Source organism: Typopeltis vanoorti, chromosome 3 (assembly GCF_054136105.1).
Source record: "Typopeltis vanoorti isolate ZY-2024b chromosome 3, IOZ_Tvanoo_1.0, whole genome shotgun sequence".
Classification (NCBI taxonomy): domain Eukaryota; kingdom Metazoa; phylum Arthropoda; class Arachnida; order Uropygi; family Thelyphonidae; genus Typopeltis; species Typopeltis vanoorti.
The window spans coordinates 44,383,600-44,411,238 of record NC_143551.1 but is presented as its reverse complement, the minus strand read 5'-3'; the positions used below and the strand labels follow the sequence as shown (position 1 = coordinate 44,411,238).

The window sequence follows — 27,639 nt, the reverse complement described above, 5'->3', positions numbered from 1 at the left end:
ACCCCTGCTAACCACACTCTTGCCCAGCTTCCATAGGTGTCCCCTAGTTTTCCCACCACCAGTCCTGATCTCAAAAATATCCTCTGAATTAATCCTATAGAATCCCTTTAGCAATTTGAATGTCTAAATCATATCTCCCCTCCTCCGCCTATCAACTAGTTTCTGTAACCCACAAATCTTCAACCTGTTCTCATATGGTTCATTCCATAGACCTGTTATCATCTTAGTCACTCGCCTCTGGATCCTCTCAACCTCCTCCCCATCAAGAAGGAACCGAGGTGACCAAATCTGGGCACAGTAGTCGAGATGAGGTCTTATCAAGGCTCGGTACAGAGGTACAATAACTTGCTTGTCTCTGCTCGTCAAGGTATTTTTCAACAACCAAGTGAGTTGATGAGCTGATTTAGCTACTTTTACAGTGTACCCCCTAAACTTCATCTCCCTATCCACCAACACTCCCAAGTCCATGGCCTCATCAATCTCTTGGAGTATAGTTCCACCAATGTGGTATACTGCTGCTAATCTTTTCACCCCAAAATGCATAACCTTACATTTTGTCACATTAAATTGACATCCATTCTCCTTAGCCCAGAACTCCAATCTATCTAAGTCATCCTGCAAGACTTTGACATCTTCTGCATTCACTATTGCCCTACCCAACTTTGCATCATCAGCGAATAAACGAATTGTTCCACTTAGATCCTTCCCTATGTCGTTAATGAACAGATTAAACAGCAGTGGTCCAAGAACCGAACCCTGCGGCACACCACTAGTCACAGGCCGTCTTTTGGACTCTACTCCTGAATAAACTACTCTTTGATATCTCTCCATCAACCAACCACCTGTCCACCTCACCAACCGTATATCCATTCCCATATGTTGTAGTTTACGGATTAGAATTCCATGTGGTATCCTGTCAAACGCCTTTGCCAGGTCCAGCAGTATCACTGTAAACCCATTTCCCTTATCCAGTTCAGCCGTCACCTTGTTAAAAAACTTGAGCAAGTTACTGAAGCATGATCTACCCTTCACAAAGCCATGCTGTCCCCTGTATGGTATCTCGTTTTCATCAATCCATTCCTGTATTTTTCCCTTGACTACTTTCTCTAAGACCTTGACAACGACTCCTGATATGCTGATCGGTCGGTAATTTGCAACCGTAGTCTTGGATCCTCCTTTATGCAGTGAAACTATTTTCCCCTCTTTCCACACCTTCGGGACTAAGCCAGACCTGAGACTCAGATTAAACAACATGGTCAAGGGCACTGATAATTCTTTAGCCTCTTCACGCAAGACCCGTGCCGGTATACCATCCAATCCCACAGATGTGTTCACATTAAGGTTCTGTAATAGACTAGTCACCTCCACTTCATTCATCACTATTCCTGTATAAACTAATGGTTCCTTCATTTTTTCACTGTCACCACCTGGATGATATGCTTTTGCAAAGTACGCACTCAGTAATTCCACTATATCGACTGATTTAGTGACCTCCTTACCATCGTCATTCTTTAAAATCATTTTACCGTGTACAGTTTTTTTCTTACTTGCAGCATATTGAAAGAACTGTTTTGGATTCTCTTTTGCTTGCAAAGCTAGTTTCCTTTCATAATCCGCTTTTGCTTTTTTTACCACACTCGTTACCTTTCTGGCCTGCACTTTATACCATTCGTGTGCCTGCAGGTCACCCCTTTCTTTAAATTCCCTCCACAGTTGTTTCTTTTTTTGCAGCTCAAGCTTAATGGTGTTATTCATCCATTTAACCCCTATTTGTTTTACTATTCGGACCCTAGGTATACAATCAGCCATTACCTCCTGTAAATGCTCCTTGACAACTTCCCATGATCTATCGACGTCCAGCCCTTGCAGTTGTACATGCCATGGCACTGATCCAAGCAATCTCCTAAGCTTGTCATACTTGTCAGCATGGTAATTCCACATACACCCTGTCTTAATCACAAATTGCACACCTTTAGCCACCTCCCAGTTCAAGACCTTATGATCACTCTCACCAATAGGTGGCAACATGGTCATATTCATTACAGTCAAATTCCCAGATGCTATTACCAGGTCAAGCATTCTCACACCCCTAGTATTTTCAATTACATGCTGTCTCAGATAGTTATCCCTTAATTGAATAAAATCCTTTTCCTTCCTCACATGTGTCCTCTCCTCCTTCCAATCAATGTTACCATAGTTGAAATCCCCCATAATAATTACCCTCCTTCCACTCATTTCATCAATTTCCCTATGCATACTATCTCCACCATCTATTCCATCACCTGGTCTATAGCAGCACCCAACTGTATATTTTATTCTGCCAGTCTCAATCTCACACCAAATAGCCTCAAATGAGCTCCTTTCACTATCCTGCGATACAACTTCAATTCTCCTTGGCTGCAGTTCATCAGCTATCATCAATAACACCCCTCCCCCCATTTTATTCTCTCTGTCCCTCCTAAACACACTATAACCTACACATTTTATCCCACTAACTATATCTTCTTCCGTCAGCCATGTTTCACTAATGCCAATAACCTGTGGCCAGGAAGAGCCAATCAAGGCCAAAAATTCTTCCTTCTTGTTCCTAATACTCCTGGCATTAGTATACATGAAATGCAGGGATCCCTTAGTCCCACCCCTATATTGATACGTTATTCTAAATGACCCATTCCCATTTTTTGTCCTTAGTGCTGGCTCGGGTACATTATATACTTTCTTACACTCATCTGTCTCACTGATGTCTGCATATCCATTCCCCCCCCCCCCCCCCCCTTGGTAGTTCTAGTTTCCCTGGTTTTGCACATCCATTTTCACTTCATTCAGCAACACTCTTTCCAGTCTCCCCACACCAAGTCCATTCAAATGCAGGCCATCCATCTTGTATAAGTCCTTTCGCCCTTCAAACTCATTCCACACGTCTACGAATTCCACACCACACCGTCTGCATAACCTACGCATAATGTCATTTGCAATTATGGCCCTCCTCCTAAACTCCTCTCTGTCATACCGCGGCAACAGTCTAACCATTCTAACTCTGTCACTCTTTTCTTTCGCTACCTTTAACAATACTTTCAAGTCCTCTCTCATAAAAAATTTATCACCTTTCAATTCATTCGTACCCGCCACAATTATTAATTCTTTCACCCTCTGTTTTTGCACTCTAATACTCTCACTTACATCCTTAAATTTCGCACCCGGTAAGTACGATTTAGTTACACTGCCATCTATCACCCCTCTTAATAACGAGTCACCATACAACACTCTTTCCTTCATTTCAGAAACAACATTTCAGAAAATTAAGAAAATGGGTGGATGACTTTCTTTAACAATTAAGGAAAGTACCTACTGAATGGAAAACATCAAAGACCATAATTCTGCATAAAAAAGGTAATAAAGAAGACATCAGTAACTACAGACCCATCTGTCTATTAGCGCGCAGACATAAAATATTCGCCAGAGTTATCTTAAACCGAATACAAACCTTCATCAATGAAAATAGCTGCAAAGAACAGGCTGGTTTCAAAAAAAGCTTTTCAACAACAGATCACATTCAAACTATTATTCAGCTAACAGAAAGATGCAGAGAATACCAGATCCCACTTCTTCTTTTTATAGATTTTAAAAAGGCATTTGACACTGTTGAGCATAATGCAGTATTCCAAGCTTTAATAGAACAAGGCATAGAAAAAACATACATCCAACTCATAAAAGATATCTACAAAGAAGGCACAACCAAAAACACCCCATTCAATTACCCAATTAAAATTAACTTAAGTAGAGGAGTACGTCAGGGTGATGTCTTATCACCTAATCTCTTCACATCTACTCTGGACAGCATCATTCGAAAAAATTGATATGAAAGATGGAATAAACATTGATGGTGAAATGTTAAATATTCTATTATTCGCCGATGATGTAGTATTAATATCTCATTCACCCAAGCTCTTAGAATAAATGCTGAATAACATAAGCCAAAACAGCCAAAAAATTGGATTGGAAATACACCAAGACAAAACAAGATGGATGATAAACAAATACTGTAAAGATCATACCATCACTCTAGAATCTCACACCATTGAAAAAGTGGAAGAATATATCTACCTTGGCCAGTCCATCAAAATGAATAATGATATATCAAATGAAATAGCAAGGAGAAAAAGAGCTGCTTGGTGGATAGCCTTCAACAAAATAAAATCAACAGTTACCAACCAAAACATAGACAGAAATAAGAGCCCATCTTTTCAATAGTCATTACCAGCATTAACTTATGGAAGTGAACATGGAACACAACTTTAAAAGAAGGGTCCAAACTAGAGCAGATGGGGTTGGATATTAGATTAATGCATTGGATTGGAGATTGGCTATCTGATAAGAATCAACAAGTTGTGTATGGGGGAGCAATATCCAGAAAAAGGAAAGTCACTAGTGGGGTGCCTCAGGGGGTCGGTTTTGGGGCCATTACTGTTTAACTTGTATATTAACGACATAGATGAAGATTTGGATGAGATATTCAGTTGTTTGCAGATGATGCAAAGTTGGGACGAACCATGAAGAGTAGTGAAGATGTTGTGGCCTTACAAGAAGACTTGAATAAATTGAGTGATTGGGCATGGAAATGGAGATGTTAGTTCAATGTTGCAAAATGTAAGGTTTTAAAATTTGGAAAACAAAGATGCGATGCAGAATTTATGCTTGGTGAGGATATATTGTTGGAGGTGGAAGAAATAAGAGATCTGGGGATGATAGTGGATAAGGATCTGAAATTTAGGGGACATATAGCCAAAATTGTGAAGACAACACAAAGGCTTCTGGGAATGACGCGGAGGACACTGACGTGTAGAAGTAGGGAGATTCTTGTTCCATTGTATAAGGCTTTGATTAGGCCACACATGGACTATTGTGTCAAGATTTGGTCACCTGGTTTTCAGAAGGATGAAGAGATGTTAGAAAGGGTCCAAAGGCGATTGACTAAGGGAGTTTCTGACCTCTGGAATGTCAAGTATGAGGAAAGATTAAGAAGATGCAACTTGCAGAGTCTGGTGGACAGGAGGAAGAGGGGAGATATGATAGAGACCTACAAGTTATTAATGGGATGTTATAAGATCAGTGCTGGAGAGGTTCTACAGAAAATAATGGGTGATCGGCAGAGAACCAGAGGTCATCCCTGAAAACTGTATAAAGAGGGTGTGAGTAGGGGAGTGTGTGGCAGGTTTTTTCGTGCAGAGTTGTGAATGATTGGAATGCCTTGCCTGAGAGTGTGGTGTCTGCAAGAAGTTTGATTGTGTTAAAGGCACGATATGATGAGCTGTGTGTGATAAAAGGACCTCCCAGATGAGTCTTTGACTCCATGAGGTCCTGGGGTGGTAATAATAATAGGTTTTTGCCATTATTATTAGCTTTCCTCTTTTCTCCAAATTTTCACAAAATATGAGGTGGTATCAGAAAGTTTCAATACTAGGTTTGTAACTGTACGTGCAGCCTTTTGCTGCCAACAGATGGCAGTACAAGGCTGCATGCACAGCCACAGGGAGCACCTGACTTCATAAGTGAGTGTGCCAAAAGACATCAACCTATGTACATCGGGAGCTGTGCAAGTGATGCTATTCTGACCGCCTGCATAATGTAGGCGGTCAGAATAGTACCGAAAAAGGACCTAAAAAGGCAAAGCAGGTCCACAGCTCGACCAAGTGCATGCTCATTGTTTTTTTCGACATTCGCATTACTGTGCATTGAGAATTCGTCCTCAGAAGCCAGACCGTCAATAGTGAGCTCTGCTCCCAAGTTTTAAGGCGTCTGAGGGAGGACATTCAGTGAAAGCAACCAGATCTGTGGTGTGCGAAAAACTGGATGCTCCATGACGACAATGCACCCTCTCACCAAGCTCTCCTCACATGTGAGTTTCTTGCCAGAAACAACACGATCTCACTTCTGCACCCACCCTACTCACCAGATTTGGCTCCTCCAAACTTCGCCCTCTTCCAGAAGATGAAGATCCAGCTTAAAGGTCACCGTTTTGACACCATTGCGGAGATCCAGTGAGAATCGCAGAAGGTGCTTGACATGCTTCGAAAAGAAGAGTTTCAGGACACATCCCAGAAATGGAAAGAATGCTGGTAGTGCTGTAATGATATGCAAGGGGACTATTTTGAAGGTGATAGTGTGTAAACGTAGATAAATAAAGTAATTTCTCGTAAACACAGGTAGTCTCAAAACTTTCTGATACCACCTCGTATTTTTGTATGTATGACAATCATTTCCCACTCTGCTATTTAGATCCCCAACAATGACCAACTTTTCCTTTTTCATTGTGTGAGTTGCTTTCTCTAAAGCCTCAAAAAAATTCCTCTGCTTCTACATTAGTAGAACCTTCTGTGGGAGCATAGGCAGAAATAAGTCTCATTGTCCAGTTCTCCATTCTGATATTGTGCCCACATCACTCTAGTTGAGACTGCATGCCATTCAAGAGGATTAGCCTCATATTTAGTGTTGAATACTATGGCTACCTGTTATTTTCCTTGATTGTCATTGCCTGAATATAACATTTTGTATTTATTGCTCAGAAAGATCTCACCAGTTTTTGTCTTTTTTTTGTTTCAGTCACCCCTATTATGTCGATCTGGTACTTATCTAATTCCTCAGCTAGCTCCATTTCTTTGCCATTTAGGCTTCTTATGTTTTTAGTACCGATCTTTAACTCTGGTGATGTTGAGTTGGGGTGTGTTTTCAGATTTGTTCCAGTAGCTGACTTCGCTGTTCACCCTGGTTCCCTGGGGAAAACACGGGGGCCTTGTTTAACCAGGCAACGCCCCAGCTCATATGAAATTTTGTCATGTTGTACCATCATTTTGTATTTTGGTTTAAGCCAATAAGAATACAGTTTGGTCAGCTAAATCCCAAATTTGCCAGCCCATCTTCATTCGTTCAGTATCCAGCTAGATACCCAACAGGCTGCACTACGAGAAGGCGAGGATTGGACATCAGGTCAGAAGCCCTGGTCGGTTCTCCGCATTCCTTTAAAGGCTATGTGGAGATCTCCTCTCAGCTATACAGCTTTGACCCTAAGCACCTCCTTTTACTTACTCTCCTCTTCTGTCAGGGACAGGTTGAGTCTTCTGTGTTTCCACGACAGCCTCCAGGAGTCTCAGTTTCTTTTGTGACTGGTGAACTGTCTATGTTTTGTAATCCGGAGTTGACCTTTATCGATGTTATCCATTTAGTTCTTGGTCTTCCTTTTTTTTGTTTTTTCTTTTAATCTTGCATACAGAGCAAGGTTGGGTAGTCTTTTTGATGGCATTCTCTTGACATGTCCGTATCACTGAAGTTGTCTTCTTTGATCTTTTCCATTAATGGCTCTGTATATTTTAGGTCTTGTCTTACAGTTCCATTTGTTTTCTTTTCTTTCTATTTTGTTTTATTTATTTTTCCGAGACATTTCCTCTCGAAAGTCTCCAGTTTTCATATCTCTGCCTTCTTGGGTGACCAAGTTTCTGAAGCATATAGTACAGTGGGTATTATAATTGCATTATATTATTTTATTTTTAGAGGTTTGGAAATTTTATTATTTTTCCAGATTTTTCCTAGCTTATCTGTTATTATTGTTTCTAAATAGGTGAATTGTTTTACCTATTCAATTGTTAATCCATTCAAGGAGAAGTTTACTTTTTCTTTGTTTTTTTCCAGTTATGAAGATTTTTGTTTTTGTCTGTATATATATATGGTCACGCTGTATTCTTTAGCCGTATTGTTTACTTTGGTTATTAGGTTCACCATTTTTTCTTTTGTATCTGCTATCATTACAATGTCGTCTGTGTATTTTATGTTATTAAGGTTATAACCATCTAGGTTAACCCCTTTTTCTCCTTCCAAGGCTTGGTTAACCATATCCCCTAGGTAGATGTTAAAAAGTATGAGGAGATGAGTCATCCTTGGGCTACTCCTTTAGTGAATTTTATTTTATCTGTTGTTATACTGTTGAATTTAATTATTGCTTCTGTGACACTAATATTTTTCTAAGAAATCTAGGATATCTTCATCAATTTGTTTCTGTTTTTAATATTCTTAATAAAGTTACTCTGTTTATTGAGTCGAATGCCTGTTTAACATCTATAAAACAGTAATAGATATTTTTGTTAAGTTCCCAGTATAATTCTGCGTCTTTATATTACAAAGATCTGATCCAATGAGGAGCAATTCTTTCTGAAGCCTGCCTGCCTTCTCTAAGAATGATCTCATATGTGCTCTCTATTCTGTTTCTGTAATATTCTTGTAAATATTTGTAAGCATGGCTGAGTAATGTAGTTGGTCTGTAATTTTTAAAATTTTTCTTATCACCTTTCTTGTAAATTGGTATGATAATTCCTGTTCCCCAATCTTTTGGTATTTCTCCTGATTTAATGATTTTGTTGAAAAGTGTGGTAAGGAATTTTAAAGTTGTTTTCTTTCCTTCTTTCCAGAGTTCTGATGGAATTTTCCTGCGAGAATGTCACGGGAAACATGAGTGCTTGTTTGAAAGAGAGGTGAAAAAATGTTAAAAAATCAATAAAAAAGAAAAAGAGCGATTTGAAAATCGTAACGGATGTTAAAAGGGACAAAATTGAGGTGAGAGTAACAGAAGCAAACAAAATTGAGAGAACAAATGCAACTAGAAATGGCGTGACGCAGAAATCGAAAGTGAAAATAATCGAAAGAATGAATGATAGCGAAAAAAAGAATGAATGATGGAGAAAGTTGGACGCATGTTAGACCGAAAGTACAGAATCAAAGAAAGATAAATGAGAGTAAAAGTGAGAAGAATGATAGCGAAAGTTGGACGTATGTTGAACCGAAAGTACGGAAACAAAGAAGGATGAATGAGAGTGAAAGCGAGAAGAGGGGTGGGGGTCAAGAGTTAGAAAGTTAGAAAGATTTAATGATAGATATAATGATGAATTGGATTGGATGAGGCAAGAAATGAAATGGATATGGAATGAAATTAAGAGAATTCAGGTCAACACTATTAAAAGAAATCATGATGGCATGAAAGAGTTAATGAAAGATGAGCGAGTGGCGTTGTATGGCGACTCCATTATTAAAGGTGTGCTAGAGGATAGAATTCACAAGGTATGTTTTTCAGGTGGTAAAATGAGTAGAGTGATTGAGGCATTGGATATGAGGCAGGAGTGAGCAAAAGAGTTAATAGTATTAATTGGTACAAATGATTTGAGAGAGGACAAAGAGCATGTCAAAATGGATATCAGGAGGCTGCTTGGTAGGATAAAAGAGAATAGTGTGACGGGAAGGGTAGTCAGTGTCTTGCCTAGGTATGACTGTGGTGAAATGAGGCGGAGAGCAAGGATTATGAATGATATGCTGGCTGAGATGTATGAGGAGATGGGAGTACAGTTTGTTAATGTGTGGAATGAGTTTGAGGGACGAAGTGAGCTGTATGGGAGCGATGGACTGCATTTGAGTGGTTATGGTGTAAGGCGCTTGGAGAGACTACTTCTAGAGGGTAGAGAAGTGAATAGAGAGAATGAATCAGATCGAGAGGGGAGTGATGTGGAAGAGCAGGAGAGATTGAAGAAGTGGATATGAATGGGGAAGCGAGTGGTATGAATATAGAAAATGAGAGAATGGGTGTGCAAGAGGAGCAGAGAAATGGGGAGGCTCATGGTGGACAGGGGTACACAGCGTGAGAAAGGTGGATGCTCCAAGAGGAGGTGAGAGCATGTGTAGGCAGGAGAGGAATGGGATTACCAGGGATCAAGAGGAAACAGTTGGAGTTGAAAAGGGTTCTAAAATGAAGAAGCAGAAAGGGAAATGGCCCCAGTCTAGCATGGAGAGATCACATCGAGTGAGTAGTATCAGTGGAACTCACTGTAGATCCAGAAATGAGCTGTTGTGTTTGTATACCAATGCTAGAAGTATAAGAAACAAGGCAGATGAAATGGTTGCACTAATTGCATCTGTTCACCCAAACATTGTCGGAATAAGTGGGACATGGTTGGAAAAGGATGACATCCTGACAGGAATAGAGATGGAAGGGTATGATGTGTTTTGTGAGGATAGAAGGGGTAAAAAAGGGAGGGGTTGTGCTATTGATGATAGAGAAAGATTTATGTCCACACAAAGAAGAGATTCAAGATGGAAAGAGTGCCAGTGGTTTTGAAGCAGTATGGTGTGAGATAGAGGTGAATGGAATCGAATACTTGGTGGGATGTCGTTATAGACCAGGTAATGTGGATGGTGGTGATAGTGAAATGTATAGTCAAATTAGCCAAGCAAATAAGAAAAGGGTGATCATTATGGGTGAATTTAATTATGGCAATATAGACTGGCATGATGAGATAGCAACTGGAAGTAAAGAAAATGAGTTTCTTGAGTTTTTGAGGGATAATTACCTAAGACAGTATGTAACAGAGGGCACACATGAGGATTAAAGGTCTTGGATTTGGTCATCTCATCAGAGGATGTAATTATAAACGGGGTGTCAAATTATCCACCAATTGGTGAGAGTGACCATGAGGTGATTACCTGGGTGGTTGCCAGCAGTGCGTGGACCCCTGTGAGAAAAGGGTATATGTGGAACTACAAGGGGGGTGATTATGAAGAGCTCAGGAGACAACTTGCGGGTGTAGCATGGAATGAGGAGTCAGCTGGAAAAGAGATCATTGCAGCTTGGGGAATTTTCAAAAACTATCTAGCAGATGCAATGTCTGAATGTATTCCAAGGATGAGAAGGTTAAATAAGGTAGGTGTGAGATGGATGAATAAAGAGATTAAGCATGCGATACAGAGAAAAAGGGCATTGTGGAGGCAGCATAAGAGAACTGGAAATAACCAATTTCATGAGGTCTACAAAGACCAGGCAAGGAGGGTGACTTGGTTGGTGAGAGAGTAGCTAAAGAGAAGTATGAACAGCAGTTAGCTAATGAAGCCAAAAAGAATCCTAGGGAGTTCTTTCAATATGTAGCCAGCAAAAGAAAGAATGTTTATGGTAGATTGGAGGAAATAGTATAAAGACAGCTGTAGCAGAATGTGTAGTGGAGATACTTAATGAGCAGTTCATAAAGATCTTTCAATCTTGTGAATGTGACTTCATGGAGAGATTGAGAGCAGTTGATGATGGGGATGAGAGACTGACTGTAAGTGAGCAAGAGGTGTATGGGGAGTTGAGTAAACTAGATGTTAATAAGGCTGTGGGACTTGATAATATATCACCACGTATTCTGAAGGAATGTGCCAGGGAGTTGACACCTGCTTTGACATATTTTTGTAATACGAGTCTTGCACTTGGTAAAGTTCCTAAGGAGTGGAAGGAGGGCAAGATTGTGCAACTTCATAAAGGAGGTGATCGATCTCAAGCATCCAACTATAGGCCTATCTGTGTGTCAGGTGTTGTGGTTAAGTTGTTGGAGAAGCTTGTGAGAACCAGGATCCAGAGTTGGGTAGACAACAATGGTATAATCTTTGATGGACAGCATGGATTTGCTAAAGGGAGGTCATGTTTTAGTAATCTACTTACTTATTACAATAACATGACTGCTTCCTTGGACAGAGGAGAAGGATACACAGTAATATACTTGGATTTCGCAAAAGCTTTTGATAGAGTACCTCATGATAAGTTGACAGTCAAACTAGAGCAGATGGGGTTGGATATTAGATTAGTGCATTGGATTGGAGGCTGGCTATCTGATAGGTATCAACAAGTTGTGTATGGGGGTGCAATATCCAGGAAAAGGAAAGTCACTAGTGGAGTGCCTCAGGGGTCTGTTTTAGAGCCATTACTATTTAACTTGTATGTTAATGATGTTAGCGAAGATTTGGATGGAGATATTCAGTTGTTTGCAGATGAGAACATTGCATTCCAACTTTGCAAAGTTGGGATGCAATGGGGATGTGAGTTCAATGTTGCAAAATGTAAGGTTTTAAAATTTAGAAAACAAAGATGGGTTGCAGAATTTATGCTTGGTGAGAATATATTGTTGGAGGTAGAGGAAATAAGAGATCTGTGGGTGATAGTGGATAAGGATCTAAAATTTAGGGGACACATTGCCAAAATTGTGAAGACAACACAACTGCTTCTGGGAATGATGCGGAGGACACTGACATGTAGAAGTAGGGAGATTCTTGTTCCATTGTATGAGGCTTTGATTAGGCCACACATGGACTATTGTGCCCTGATTTGGTCAACATGTTTTCAGAAGGATGAAGAGATTTGGAAAGGGTCCAAAGGCGACTGACTAAGGTAGTTTCTGACCTCTGGAATGTTGAATATGAGGAAAGATTGAGAAGATGTAATTTGCAGAGTCTGGTTGAGAGGAGGAAGAGGGGAGATATGATAGACACCTACAAGTTGGTAAGGGTTGTTATAAGATCAATGGTGGAGAAGTTCTACAGAGAATAGTGGGAAATCAGGGGAGAACCAGAGGTCATCCCTGGAAACTGTATAAAGAGGGTGTGAGTAGGGGAGTGAGAGGCAGGCTTTTTTTTGTGCAGAGTTGTGAATGATTGGAATGCCTTGCCTGAGAGTGTGTTGTCTGCAAGGAGTTTGAGTGTGTTTAAAGCTTGGTATGATGAGATGTGTGTGTTATAAAAGGACCTCCCAGAAGAGTCTTTGACTTTATCTGGTCTTGGGGTAATAATAATAATCTCTGGTGCTTAGTCAGATTTCATTTCCTTTAGAGCATTCTCCACTTCCAATGGAAGGATCATTACGGCCTCATTATCATGAGTTAGTGTGGGACTTTGTTGTTAGGTAGTTATTGCTTCGGTAGTTAGTTTGGTGCATAGTTATTGCACGGAATGAAATATGATTCAAATATAGTATTAATGAAAACACACTTACCTATAGATATTTCAGCTCAAAATAATAAGTTACTTTGTAAATCAAATTATCAAGCTGATATTGTTACAATAGCACATATCAGTAATGATAAACCTTTAACTGTTTTTCAGAGTTTTATTGAAGATATACCTTGTGAAATTCTATTAGATACAGTAACTCATATTTATCTTATTTCTTGGTCACTTTTTAATAAAATTAAAATATTTATTCCTGATGATATTATAAGACTGAACTATTCCTTTTTAATTAGGATTAGCGTCTCAGGAGGACTTCTCATGAATTAATTCATGAGAAGTCCTCCTGAGACTTCTAATCCTAATTTACCGGTTATGTTTGTTCTTGATTTCACAAAGAGATATCAGTTTGGCTGTAATTTCTTGGATGGTACTATTTCTCTTTGTGGATTGGAATATAATCTTAGTAAGCAGTCTATTCACAAGATGCAAGATTTAAGTAAACTCTGAACTTGAATAATATGAATTGTTTGAAATTGAAGCAATAAACATGGATGAAAAGGAAGATTTAATGAGAATAAAAGAAATCCTAGTATAAAATGTTATCTGTTTAAAGTTGGCAATTACAGTCAACGGAAAGAAGATAATTAATAGATTTTTTGAGTCTGCTTTTCAGTTATTTCCTAATGTTTTCATTGATGATATTGTGTGTGTCTTGTACTAATGCAGTTGAGCATTCTGTACAATTCACTACTCAGACACCTATCTAAGTGAAACAACATCAAACTCCAGTAATACATGGAGAATTTTCAACTATTTCTTCAAGAGTCTGAAAAGGCAGGAACTATAGAAAAGTCTAACTCAAAATGGAATAGTCCATTTATTCTGATAGAAAAACTCTTTATTAAGAAACAAACAACAAAAAAAGATTATTTTATTTATAGTAGTTGTTTTCCCTCTCACACTCTACTTTTATTTATCCTACTGGCTAACTGCACCATTTGTTTTACTTTTATTATATTATTATTTATGTTGACATGTGAGATTTATTTTTACTGTAATAAGTATGTGTGTTATTTCCCTTTCTGTCCAATGAATATTAGAGATAGTTGTTGTGTAAATTAGCAATAATCTAAATTTTAACCCTTTGTTGGTTAGATTATTCCAGATATGTATCCTGGGAGTTTGCACTGACTTCAGTATCACTATGTTGTTGCACAAATTAATGAAGCTCAATAAAATTTCATTATATTTACTTTTTACCATAAATTTATGTACAAGAGATTATTTATCACAAGAAACATTTTATAACCAATTTTAAATTAATATTAATGAACTCAAATCAGTCTCTCTCATATCTTATTCCATGCTTAGAACAAATACAAATTAATTCTACCAATAAGTTTTAACATTCAGTTCAGCATATGTAACCTCACTTAAAGTATCTGTCTTTCACCTTATCTAAAATAGATATTGAAAAAGAAGGTCTCATAAACAATAGAAACATATTAATGCAATTCCCTGAGCTTTCATGATGGATTCCATATTACTTTATAGATACATTTATCACTTTAGCATACATTTGCTATACAGTTCCTTATCCTTGGAAAGTGATTCAAGAAAGTTCTCAGACATTCTTTTACTTTCTTGCCAATTCTCTTCTTCATCTTGCCAACTACAGCTCTTATACTTTTCCACTGACTTCTTTACTTAGATGATGACAACGACCTTTCCAGCGACTTTTGTCCTACCAACGAAAATCTCTGTCTTTTCTGCCACCTCTCCTTTTGCTTATCTACGACAATGACTACATCTTACAAAATTACAGCTCTTATACAAAACATTTGCTATACAGTTCCTTATCCTTAGAAAGTGATTCAAGAAAGTTCTCAGATATTCTTTTACTTTCATGCCAATTCTCTTCTTCATCTTGCCAACTACAGCTCTTATACTTTTCCACTGACTTCTTTACTTAGATGATGACAACGACCTTTCCAGCGACTTTTGTCCTACCAACGAAAATCTCTGTCTTTTCTGCCACCTCTCCTTTTGCTTATCTACGACAATGACTACATCTTACAAAATTACAGCTCTTATACAAAAGTTTTGCAACTTATACGCATAGTGATTCCGACATTCACATCAAGAACTCCACATCATACGCATAATCTGCTGTTGTTACAATTCTTATGTCTGAGTGTAGAGGTTTAAGTGCTGTGACTGAGACGAAATATAGGAAATATTAAATTCGATTTTAATCCCTTCTGAGTGCTGTATACAATCCATTAAGCCTCCAACATGATGACCTCATGCTGGAAGCTTAATGGATTGTATACAGCACTCAGAAAAGATTAAAACAGAATTTAATACTTCCTATATTTCGTCTCAGTCAATGAGACATCTTCAGGGATTACATAAAAACTAATGTAACATATACACAAATACCACACAATACACAAATACCACACAATAATCATGTTGTATGTTATCTACTGTTATCACCTTTAAACAACAAATTAATGATAATCACAGTAATTAACTTTAATGAAATGAAAGTACAGATATTTTGTACTGAAAGTAACAGTACATCATCAGTGCATAGAAACAAGCAAATCAAAGCAACGGGAATACAAGGTACATACAACAATTGATGGGTTACCAATTAAAAACTTTGCCGCATGCTAGAAATTATTAATGAATAATATTATTAAAATTATTTTTGATGGTTACATAAAATTAGAATCTCCCAGACTTTTGAGAGAGAGAGACAATTACAGCAATACAGATTTGGCAATGTAAAAGGGCTTCCCGACTTTCGTTGAAAAAGCACTCATTTTTAAAACTGCTCCTATGGAGAAGACGAGCTTCATCCCATTGGATACTGTGTTTAGTGTTAATATATGTTGTGCCAGACCATACTTTTGAGGTTTCATGTATTCAATATAATATTGACGTTCTTTAATTCTTTTTTACACAAAACGGCCTGTCTGCCCAAAGTATGTCAGATTACATTCACAAAGTATCTGGTAAATGCCAGCTAATGATAGAGGTAATAGGTTGTCTTTTGTAAATGGCAACAGATAGAAATTTTGTTGATAGGAAATGTGTAGGAATAAGGTGATACGTGCTTCAAAATTCTACCAATCGGTTCAGAGATACCAGAAATATAAGAGATTGGAACAATGCAGTCTGTTGAAGAATCCTGAAGTGTTGGAACAGAGGAGTCAATTATCTGTTTGGTTTGATTGAAGTTGTAACCATTATATTCCATTAAAGTTTTGATAGTGAAACGACTTTTGAAGAATGTATCTGCCAAGAAAGGTAGGTTTTTGATAAACGCTGGTTAATAAATTACCGGAGATTGTGCACATAAGAAGGCTGTCCAAGAATGGTAAACTATCAGCCCTTTCTTTTTCCATGGTGAATTGAATGTGTGGATGAAGGCTATTGATCCGTTGTAGGAAAGTGGTACATTAATTTTCAGAATGAGGCCAAACAGCAAAAACATCATCAACGAAACAAAACCAATGAGAGGGTTGGGGATGAATGCATGAGAACAAAGTATCTTCCAGGTGGTTCAAAAAATAATTTGCCAAAGGTAGGCACAGAGGGCTACCCCATGGCAGTGCCTTCAACCTATCTATAGATCTTGTTTTTTTAGCTAAAATATCCTGTTCTATAACAAATTCAAAAATCTGGAGGGTAATCATCATGTAGTAAATTAACAGTGTCAGATAACAGAATGTTGGTAAAGAGGGAAGCAATATCAAAGCTGACTAACAAATCTGACTCTTGTATTTTGGAGATTTTAAAGATTAGACTACATAACCTTTATCAGCTATTGCCCTCCCTAGTTCTGCATCACCAGCAAACAACTGAATGTCCCTATTTGAATCTTCTGTTGTATCATTAATATACAAATTAAATAGTTGTCTTAGTATATGAGTTAAATGAAATGTTTTACAGAGAAAGACATAGTTTATTTTTAAGTTGTAAGTCAGAAGTTGGAATTGAAAGAAATACTGGAAGATGGTTTAATGTAAAATCAGGTGTAAAACAAGAGTGCACAATAACTCCACTCTTATTAATCATCTACATGGATCACATTATGAAAGAAAGTGGCTTTAAACATGATATTAGAATCACAGATATCAAACTTAACTCTTTGCTTTATACATATGATTTTTCACTTCAAATATATCCAGAGCAAGTCTTCAGAATTCTGTAACAAATTTGGTGTGAAAATCTGCAATAATAAGACCAAACCTCTGAAAATAGGCAGAAATGGAACACCTCAATGACTCTTTTAATGGAGAGCCTATAGAAGAAGAAGTAAATTATTTCAGTTCTAGAAGTACAGTTTTTAGTGAAGATGGCAAATTAATATGGAAATAGACCTACTCTCTCCAAACTAACAGACTGCCTTGAGCATGGATATTTGTGATTTTCTTCAAGTGGGAGATGAATTTCACTGCTTGGCTCAAGACCATTGCCCTGCTTATTGGAACCCTTGAAATGGTTTAAGGAAGTTTTATGTTAGGTCATCACCTGCTTTATAATTCCACATACGTTCCCGTCTCTTTGATACTCTTACATGTCTATTCATTTTACAAGTCAAAACCATATGGTCACTCTCTCTCCAACTGGTGGGAGAGATGTCATCTCAGTTATTATCAATTCTACTGACTATAACCAAATCCAAGCCTCTTGAACCTCTTGTTCCCTCTGTTACATGTTGCCTAAGACATTTGTCCCTCAAGAATTCTAGTAATTCCATTCCTTTATTGCTACATGCATCTTCCTCTCTCCAATTTATACTTCTGTAGTTAAAATCTCCCATAACAATCATTCTTCTTGCACTTGAGACGCTCAACTGTTTCAACATCTCCTGGTCCCACCCCTCTGTGCTCCTTGGTCTGTAGCAACACTCCACTAAATATTCTGTCTTGCCAACCTCCACCTCACATCCATATGCTTTCAAAATCATTAGTGTCACAGCCTTCCAAAAGCCTCCACTCTTAGAGGACATAGGTCATCACTTATCATAAGCAGTACTCCACCACCACGCTTTCCTTGCTATCCTGCCGAAAAATGCTATACCCACCAATTTCTATTAATGTTATTATATCTTCTTCTGTCAACCACGTCTCAGTGATCGCAATAATCTTTGGCTAGGCTGATGCTATCAGTGCCACCAATTCATCTTCCTTATTCCGAATACTCCTGGCATTAGTATAAAGCATATAAATGCCGTTGTTTCTATACCCAGAATTATCCCTTCTAGACTCCACTGGGCTCAGTGTTACCTGATGTCATCCCCCTTCTCCCAAGTACCCATTCCCATAAGAGGCCACCCCTGCTACCATCCTCCCTGGGACACACTGACTTGTTCAGAACAGCAATCTCTCCAGATGCCTACGTCCTTCCTCATTCAAATGTAAGCGGTCCCTCGCATACAGTTCCTCTCTGTCCTCAAATGCACTTTAAGCATCCACATATTCCAGTCCTCTCTTGTCACACATTCTAGCTATTATGTCATTCAATATTACTGCTCTTCTGCTCAGCTTGTCATTATCATACCTAGGCAACACACACACTATCTTTCCTCTCTGTATCTTCTTTCATACAACCTCAAGCAAGAATCTCATATCTCTCGCTGCCCTATTTACACCACCACTCAAGTCATTTGTTCCCACCATCACAATCATCTCATCCACCCTTTCACCTATCTTAACTGCCATAGCCACAATTTCTATCTTTCCTCCTGACAAACACTCCTCACGCTTCTTATCTTGAACACCGTGGATCATTGAGTCCCCATATATTACACCTCTTACCACCTTATTCTTACCTATTCCTCGATTGCTCACATGCATCCCTCAATCTCTCTCCTGTAACAGTTTCTCTCTGTGCTCCCCTACTTACCTGATCATTCATATAACTCTCTCTCTCTCTCATCCCTCTCGTCTGCTGTTCCCATTCTCTCCTCTTCTATCACTCCCATAAGTCTCTCTCATTCCCTGTCTTATACTGTTCCTATTCTCTCTTCTTCTACCATTCCCATAACTCTCTTTCATTCCCTCTCCTCTACTATTGTTCCTATTCTTTCCTCTTCTCTCACTCCTCCTCTGATTCGCCTTACATTTGTCTCTTCCATTCGCCTAATCTCATCTTTCACACTTCTCGTCTCATTCTTGAGAGTTTAACCTTTATATCAATGACATAGCCAGTGGATTGCAGGGGGATATTCAGTTGTTTGCAGATGATGCGAAGCTGGGAAGGATTATTAGTAATAGTGCAGATGTGGTAGCCCTGCAAGAGGATTTAAATAAGCTAGATAGATGGGCAAATGAATGGGGGGGGTGTCAGTTTAATGCAGCAAAATGTAAGGTCTTGAGGTTTGGGAAACATTGATGGGATGCTGCATACTCTATGGGAGGAGTTATACTGGAGGAAGTACGGGAGACAAGAGATCTGGGGTTGATGATTGATAGAAACCTGAAGTTTAGGGGACATATTGCAAAGGTGGTGAAGGTAACACAGAGGATTGCTGCTATTATGAGAAGGACACTGACCTGCAGAGATAAGAGGGTTATCATTCCATTGTATAAGTCTCTGATCAGACCACACTTGGACTATTGTTCTCAGATTTGGTCCCCAGGATTTGAAGGGGATAAATTAATGTGTGGAAAGGATACAAAGACGGATGACAAAGATGGTTTCAGGACTGTACAAGGATAGTTATGAGGATCGGCTGAGAGAATGTGGACTGCAGAGTTTGGTGGATAGAAGAAGGAGAGGTGATATGATTGAGACTTTTAAACTGTTGAGAGGTGGTTACAGTGTTGACACTGGGGAGTTCTTTCGCTTGGTTGATCAGCGGGAAGGAGTGACGACAAGAGGCCATCCCTGGAAGTTACGAAAGGAAACTGTGAGCAAGAGGGTAAGGAGTGGTTTCTTTGTGTGGAGGGTGGTTGAGCCGTGGAGTGCATTGCCTGATGGAGTGGTGGGAGCGAGAACGGTCAGTGAGTTTAAAGAGTGGTATGATAGACTTTGTGTTTCTCAGGGGGGGGACCTCCCCTCAGTGAGTCTTGACAGACTTTATGTCTTAGGAAGGACCTCCCTCGATGAGTCTTTTGACTCCTTGGAGGCCTGAATAATAATAATAATAATAATAATAATAATTCCCCAGACATTCCACCTGCTCTTTCAGCACATCTATGTCTCTCTGTAAGTCAGCCACTCTTTTTTGCCATTCATCCTCCCAGTTGAGACTATCTCCTAAATCTTCAGAATCATTCAACCTTTGCATACTCCCCACTCTTATTATTTTCTTCATACTTCTCTCGCCCTCTATCATGCCAGTCATCTCTTTACGTAGAGAATCTCCCGTCTCTGACTCAACGAGGTCAGTTATAGTCTCAACGAGGTCTGTTATGGTCATTTCTAAATCACCAAGTTCTTCCCATTGCCTGCATTTTGTGCACATACATTCCTCTCCCCCCTTCTCTCTGCCCTGGACGCATACATTCCGCAAGTCCTGCATGCTACAAAATCCTGTACGATTTTGCACAAAAAAGAAGCCCTAATAGAAGCAGCCAGCAATACAACAAAAACTGCAATAGCAAAAATATGTAGAGGTGTATGACAGGGATGCTCTCTTTCACCCATATTGTTTCATCTGTACATTGAAGATGCAATAAATAAACTGAAAGAACTAATAGAAACTGCAACTAAGATAAATGGAATTGATATTAACTGGCTATGGTTTGCGGATGATATAGCAGTTTTAGCTGATAACGAAAACAAACTGAAAGCCACCCTAACAAAGATGGAAGAAATCTTCTCCCAGTACAGCCTAAAAATTAATTATAAGAAAACAAAATTATTAATTTTGCTTTCTTATAATTATGGCCCTTCCCTTAATGCATAGCATTATACATCTCTGCATTATGCAAGTCCTGAAGATACTTCAGGCGCAAACTTTGTTTGCTTACACTTGGATAAAGGATTAAACTAAATTTATTATAGTCTAACCAAGTGGAAAATAAATTTCCAACATCTTTCTCTAAATCAAGAGTAATTTAATAATAAAGTGGTACGCCTTTTGGCAACTCATATATTAGTAAATATGACCTCTCCATTGCTTCTGCCTTAGTATCACCACTTCTGGGTCTGACTCAAACTGATGAGACCTCAATAAAAGTCAGAAATGGTCTGGATGGTTGCCCTTCCCTTAATGCATAGCATTATACATGTCCACAAGGAGATGTGCTTTGCATTATGGAGATACTGAGACAAGGAGTGATGAGAGCTTGGTCCACCTTTACTACGAGTTGCCTCAGTGCTGAAGATACTTCAGGCCAAACTTTGTTTGCTTACACTTGGATAAAGGATTAAACTAAATTTATTTTCATGAAACCTTCAAGGAGTCCAAGGTCTCATCGAGGGAGGGCACTTATTCTACAATTCTCTGTGTCCACCATGTAATCTGCCAACAACACCAAACTGCCACTACCATCATCTACACCAAAGCCATCTACTGCCCACCACCACTAGTATTTTTTGTCTGTAAATTGCTTGTATTCTCAAGGCCGATTTTTCTGCATACAGGATGGAAAACCTGAGTTTCTGGGAGAAAATGCCCTGCTACCCCTGTATGAGATCGGCTAACTAACCTTCAATTGAAAAAAACCATATTAAGATTTCTCCTGCCATGATAAGAATCAAACTTAGTGAATCAATTACAACATACTGTCATTATTCCAGTTGAGCTACGGAGGTGCTCAAGAAACCCGAACATGCACTTGAACTCTGAACCTTTAGGTTAAAAGCCTAATGCTGTACTGACTGAGCCATCTGGGTACTGAAAATCTTATCTTGCAGTGGTCTTTCTCTGGGTTGTTGCTGTTTAATTTATACATCAGTGATATAGGAAATATCTAGATGTTTGTTGTGATGCAAAACCAGGGAGATCAATGGTCATTGAAGATCATATAAAGATACAATATGATTTAAGTATGCTGGAAGTATGGGCAGTGGATAATGGTTCCTCGTTTAATGTGGAAAAGTGTAAGGTTATGCACTGTAGGAAAAAATCAGAAACAACTGCCTCTGCCCTCTTTGGAGGGCAGAGACAGTTTTTTCAGCTAGCAAAGTCATGCCATCAGTCTTCTGGGATTCCAAGGGGAAAGGCCAAACTATAAACAAATAGTACTGCATTAACCTTCTGCAACAATTACACACACACACACACACACACCCCCGCACAAAATTCATAAGAAAATTTTGGATAAGAATATCAGGAAAAAAAAAAAAGGCACTGTTTCCCCATGACAGTTCACCAGCTTATAGATCTTCTATTTTGATAGACAAACTTTATGAACTTGGCTTCCAAATTTTGTAGCATTCTTGGTACTTTTTGTATGGTTGTTGGATCTCAAAATTTTTCTTGGCTGAAAAGAAATTTTCATCGGGTGAAGACGCTGTTGCAATGCCAGAAGGCTTTTTTGAAGACCTCAGTGAATCAGCTTATAAGGATGTTATGACTTTGTTATTGCACCATTAGATCAAGTTAGTCTAAGAGGAGATTATCTTTAGAAATAAAAATGAATTCAAGCTAATCGTTAGTTTTGTTTCTGTTTCATCTATCATAAACTTTTGAAACACCCCTTTTATAACCATTGAGAACATTTCCAACCTGAAATAGAAACCATCAGTTTGTTTCATATCAGAATTTCTTGTGATATTTTAATGTACAGATTCTCTGTTTAAAAATAAAAAATAAAAAAGTAACTACTAATAAATGTAAAACACACTTTTAATCATGTTACTAAAGATTTCTTGTACACTATTGCTGATTTGTCATCCTCTGGAGTGCAAAAGACTATCACACAACAATCTAGGAGATGGAGGATTCATGAAGGAAATTAGTAATGGTATAGTTAAAATTGTTAAAATTAATGACAAGGATACTTACAGATTAGATGAAGAATTGATCTTTCACTGTTTAAGGTATTGAAAAGTCCTCATCTAAGTTTAAATTTGGCAAGGAAAGAAATTAGGAAGAAGCTGTAGAAGGTCAAAGAGATGGATCAAAGTAATACCAGAACTATGGTATTTAAACCAGAAAGATAAACAGAACAGAGATAATTTAAAGAGATTAATAAACAGAATTAAAAATAATGGAATAATAGATACAGGAGAAATTTTTATATGGCAGAGTGGTCAGGATTTGATTTTTATATTGTATAATACACTATGAGAGAGAGTTTAAGATGTACTGAAAGAATAAATTCAAGCCAAGTATTGCAAGCATAATTACATTTATTGTGGGCCTCTGATTTAGGAGTTCTGATAGGATTAATCATACTATTACTAATAGCATTTCTTAAAAAATTACATTCTGATTTTATCACGTTTTAATTGCTAATACCGTTTCCTTTTTGTTTTCAGGTGAATGGAAAGGAACTTACTGGATTAAGTTATCTTGAAATAACAGAAATATTGGCTGAACTTAGTGAATATATATGTTTAGTTTGTGCACATTCATACAGATTTAATAACAATAGTTCTGTACAGTGCAATTCATCTGCTCATCAGCTGGATGTGAATGACACTGGTCTTGGGTTTAGAATATGCAACTGTAGAACTTCTACGCAAAGTTTGATCCCAGTGTCTGAACGACCTCAAAAAGCAAAATCTGATAGTTACCTTACCATAGAAGTGCCTCTATCTTCCAACACTGGAAGACTAACTACGTTAAGGAATTGTAGATCATTAGAGCCTCTGTGTAGTTTGGCCACTTGGAGTAGTCAGCCACATATCATTGAATTATTAAAAGGCACAAAAGGACTAGGTTTCAGCTTAATGGAATATCAGGTATTTATTCATTTATTAAGACAACTTTTAATTAAGCTTTTTCCTTATAAAATTTTTACTAGAAAAAAAAAATATAACTATCTTTTACTAAAATAAAGAGCCAAAAGGCTTCACTTCAGTGATGCAAAATTTTATAAATTAAGGGGATATTAAATCCAACATCGTTTCAAAGCTGAATACAGAAACTATAAAAGTTTCATGCAAAAATTGATCAGAGAGCTTGCGTGAATACACTTGCCGCCATACTGCAAGTTGCCCTACCCGAACCTTATAGGAAGCACGCATGCTCAAAACGCCCATATATTCTCCTCCTATTGGTCCATTTTGATAAGTTTTCACAGGTCTTACAGCTGTTTCAAACTCATTGGTTTTCATCAGATACCGGTGTTTAAGTAAAGGCCTCTCTAAAAAATTAGGAAATCCCCCAGACCACTCCCTATGAGTGACCAAAACTTTTATAGTTTCTGTATTCGGCTTTGAAATGATGTTGGATTTAATATCCACTTAATTTATATAATTTTGCATCGCCGAAGTGAAGCCTTCTGGCTTTTTATTTTGGTAAATACTTTACGCACCTACCAAGAGTTCACTTATGGAAACTACACCTCTCCAATGCTTCAAGTTCCTTAGTACTGAGAGTTTTTGCTCTCTTCAATTTCTTCCAGAATTTTGCGCCAGGTGAAGGGGGGGGGTTTGCCTTGAGAGAGCAATTTAAGTCTCTGAGGAAAGTGTTTTCTGGCATGACCTCTGTGGGGCCTTGTTGTTCGGGGCTTTTCCCTGGAATATGCGCAGTTCTGCTCAGTGGTAGGATGAGCCTGTCACTGAGTGGAACAAATGCGAGTTGGACAATCTTTTGGTCACTCATAGGGAGTGAACTGGGATCATCTAATTTTTAGAGAGGCCTTTTCTTATATAGTGTCTCTGATGAAAACTAATGAGTTTGAAACTACTATGAGACCAGTGAAACCTTATCAAAATGGACCAATGGTAGGCGAATATATGGGCGCTTTGGGCGTGATGCTTCCGACAAGGTTCGGCTAGAGCAACTCGTAGCATGGCGGCGATTGTATTCCCATAAGCTCTCTGGTCAATTTTCGCATGAAACTTTTATAGTTCCAGTATTCGGCTTTGAAATGATGTTGGATTTAATATCCACTTAATTTATATATAACTATGTCATTATAAATGATAAATATTTGATCAAAATAGATATCAAATTTGTCACACATACACGCTGTCTAATATATTACAATGTTGAAAATATCAAAAGAATCAATGTATAGAAACTTCAAGATATTTTAACACATGAAGGCTATCAAAATATAAAAAATTCTTTATATTAGGAAGAAATGAACAGCAAGAGTACAGAAATTGCCTAGCATTGATTGGGGAAAGAATTCTGTCAAAATAGCTCCTTTTGGGTTGACTTGGTGCTGGGCACCTCACAGACCTCAGGGTGCAGTGTATGTTATAATGTCTCAGAAATGGATTCCATCCTTTACCTTACCAAGGTCATCCATTTTTGGAATGATAAATATTCAAATTATATATTCTGGATGAGAAATGGAAAAAATATAATACTTAATAAAACATGGTAATTAGAATAGTTAGCACTACTTGTCATTACTAGAATAATCATAGTTAAAATAAACTAGTAAGAGCACTGTTGACTTAAAAGCGCATCTGTTTTCTGATGCAGAAGACAAAGAAGTGGATAGAATATGTGAGAAAATAGATGATCCAGATGAAAAATAATGATAACTTTATATTAATGGAAGATTATAGCAACTTCTAGGAGATAGGAGGATGAGTGAGAGAAGGAAAAAGAAGACATGATAGCTAAGAATGTTGACATGGTACTAGAAGTGAAAAATTAGTTGCATTTTGTAGACAAAGAAATCTAGTTGAATAACTCTTTTCTCAAATTCAGAGGTATACATGGAGAATGCAAGTGGATCTAAAATGATAGCATAACTACATATAGCAAAAGTGCTGAAATTAGGTTTAGTCTTGTAAAACTCATTTTCTAGTAGCTGTTGACAGTGATCATACTCTAGTCATGGTTATGTGTAATATAAGTTTCAAGCAGCTAACTAGAATCTCACAAAAGTAATAATTTAGAAAAAAAAACTTTTAAAAAGTATGGAAGGATCTTATAGCGAGTATTGAGGAACTGTTTAATTATGTATATATATGAACAGCTATATTTAGAAGAGAAGAATTTATCTCTTCCTAATAAAATAGAGAAGTCAGATAGGAATATACCATGCTCCCTACTTTCAATTTTTACACTAAACAAGTTATAAATAAAATGAAAATAGGAACAGTATCTAATAAACTAATGAATGGCCATCGCATATCAAGGATTAGATCTGCAGGTGATAATGCAGTAATCGCTTGTTCTGAAATAAAATGCAATTTTTTTTTTAAAGGGTATGAACAGAATATTTTAGAAATATAAGTATAAATACCTGCAAAAACCAAAATCCTGGTCCAGAGTAAAATCCCACTATTCACTGCTACAATGCTGCTTAGTAGTGACAAACATAGAAGATTGTAGATGTGAAAAAGATGCAATTTAAAATTGCTATAGTGGTGGAAACTTCAGCAAAGATCTGCAGATTTTAAATGGAAGATATTTATTCTCCTCTATCATAAATTTGTAACTATAAAAAAGATTAAAAAACAAACAAACACATGTTTGGAGTTTATGTTGCACTTTATGCACAATACAAGGGTGTGATAATCACCACAAAGGAATTACACATTATTCTACATATTCCGTGTGAAGTGTTATGCAATTGTTATAACGCTGCTGCATCATTTGCAATACTCTGAGAAAAAAGTTTTACCCTTGTTGCACAAACCCGTTCTCAGCTACACATGACTTAATCTTTGGTAAATTTTGTTCATTTCAAGTGTTTCTTTAAATTTGGGAATAGGACATAGTCAAATGGGACCAGGTCTGGTGAATAGGGTAGGGGAGGTAAACAGTGAAATCCCATGTGGTGTGTTGCCTGTTGGGTTTCATGAGCAGTGTGAACAGGTACATTGTCCTGTAAAAGTAACACAACTCTGATCAGTTTCCCATATAGATTTTCCTTCATTACCTCCTTTATTACGAAATTAAGCAATTTAGAGTTACAAGGTAGAGATAAAAATTTAATTGGCATATTAAGTTCAATAAAAACTTTCCAACAATACTTACTTTTATTAAAGAAAAATATGAATGATCACCAATTTAGACATCACCCATATTTATTAAAAAATTTGTGAACAAAATCAAGAAATGCTTCGCTATAATTTAAAAGAATTTATTCGTGAAATAGAATTACTTGAGGAAGAAATAAATTCAAGATTTAAAGATTTTAATAAAACTGAAATGATTGTATCCTTTATCAATAATCCATTTCAAGAAAACTTGAACATCACAGAAATTTCAAATAAAATTAGTGGGCTGTTTGATATAAACCAAGCTGAAGTAGAACTTGAGATAATAAACATTCAGAATAATTTACATTTAAAATCAATAAACAGTGAAGTCATTTGGAAGTATGCACATGAAAAATTCCCAATATTAACTGATATTGCATGAAAAATTCTGTCGTGTTTCGGATCAACATACTTGTCAGAATTCGTTTTTTCAAATATGATCATCATAAAAAATTAATTAAGAAACCAAATTACAAATGATCATTTGTATGATTGTCTGCGATTGACCTCTTCTTCATATCAACTTGACTATGAAAATATTGCGAGGTCCAAACAATGCCAAATTTCATATTAACTTTCTTTTTTTTTTTTTTTAATCAACCAGCATTTCCCGTAACTTGTGAGTTTGTAATCAATCTGTTGTTTTTTCTAACTTTGGTTTTCCAAAATAGAGAAATAAATGTTTTATTCCAATATATTTGTTTGTTTTTTTTGTTGTTGTATTAAAATAATTAAAAGTGATGAATAAATTTTTAAATACAC

At 37.5% G+C, this 27,639-nt stretch overlaps 1 protein-coding gene across 1 annotated transcript in view; it reads left to right on the top strand.

Moving 5' to 3' along the window:
- Positions 1–27,639, top strand: part of LOC150108087 (multiple PDZ domain protein-like) — an 859,697-nt gene that overhangs the window by 262,453 nt on the left and 569,605 nt on the right. Inside the window, exon 11 of the mRNA XM_090415962.1 lies at positions 23,239–23,664. Within this exon, the coding sequence (XP_090272088.1) occupies positions 23,239–23,664 (426 nt within the window). The remainder of the gene's footprint in view (positions 1–23,238; positions 23,665–27,639) is intronic.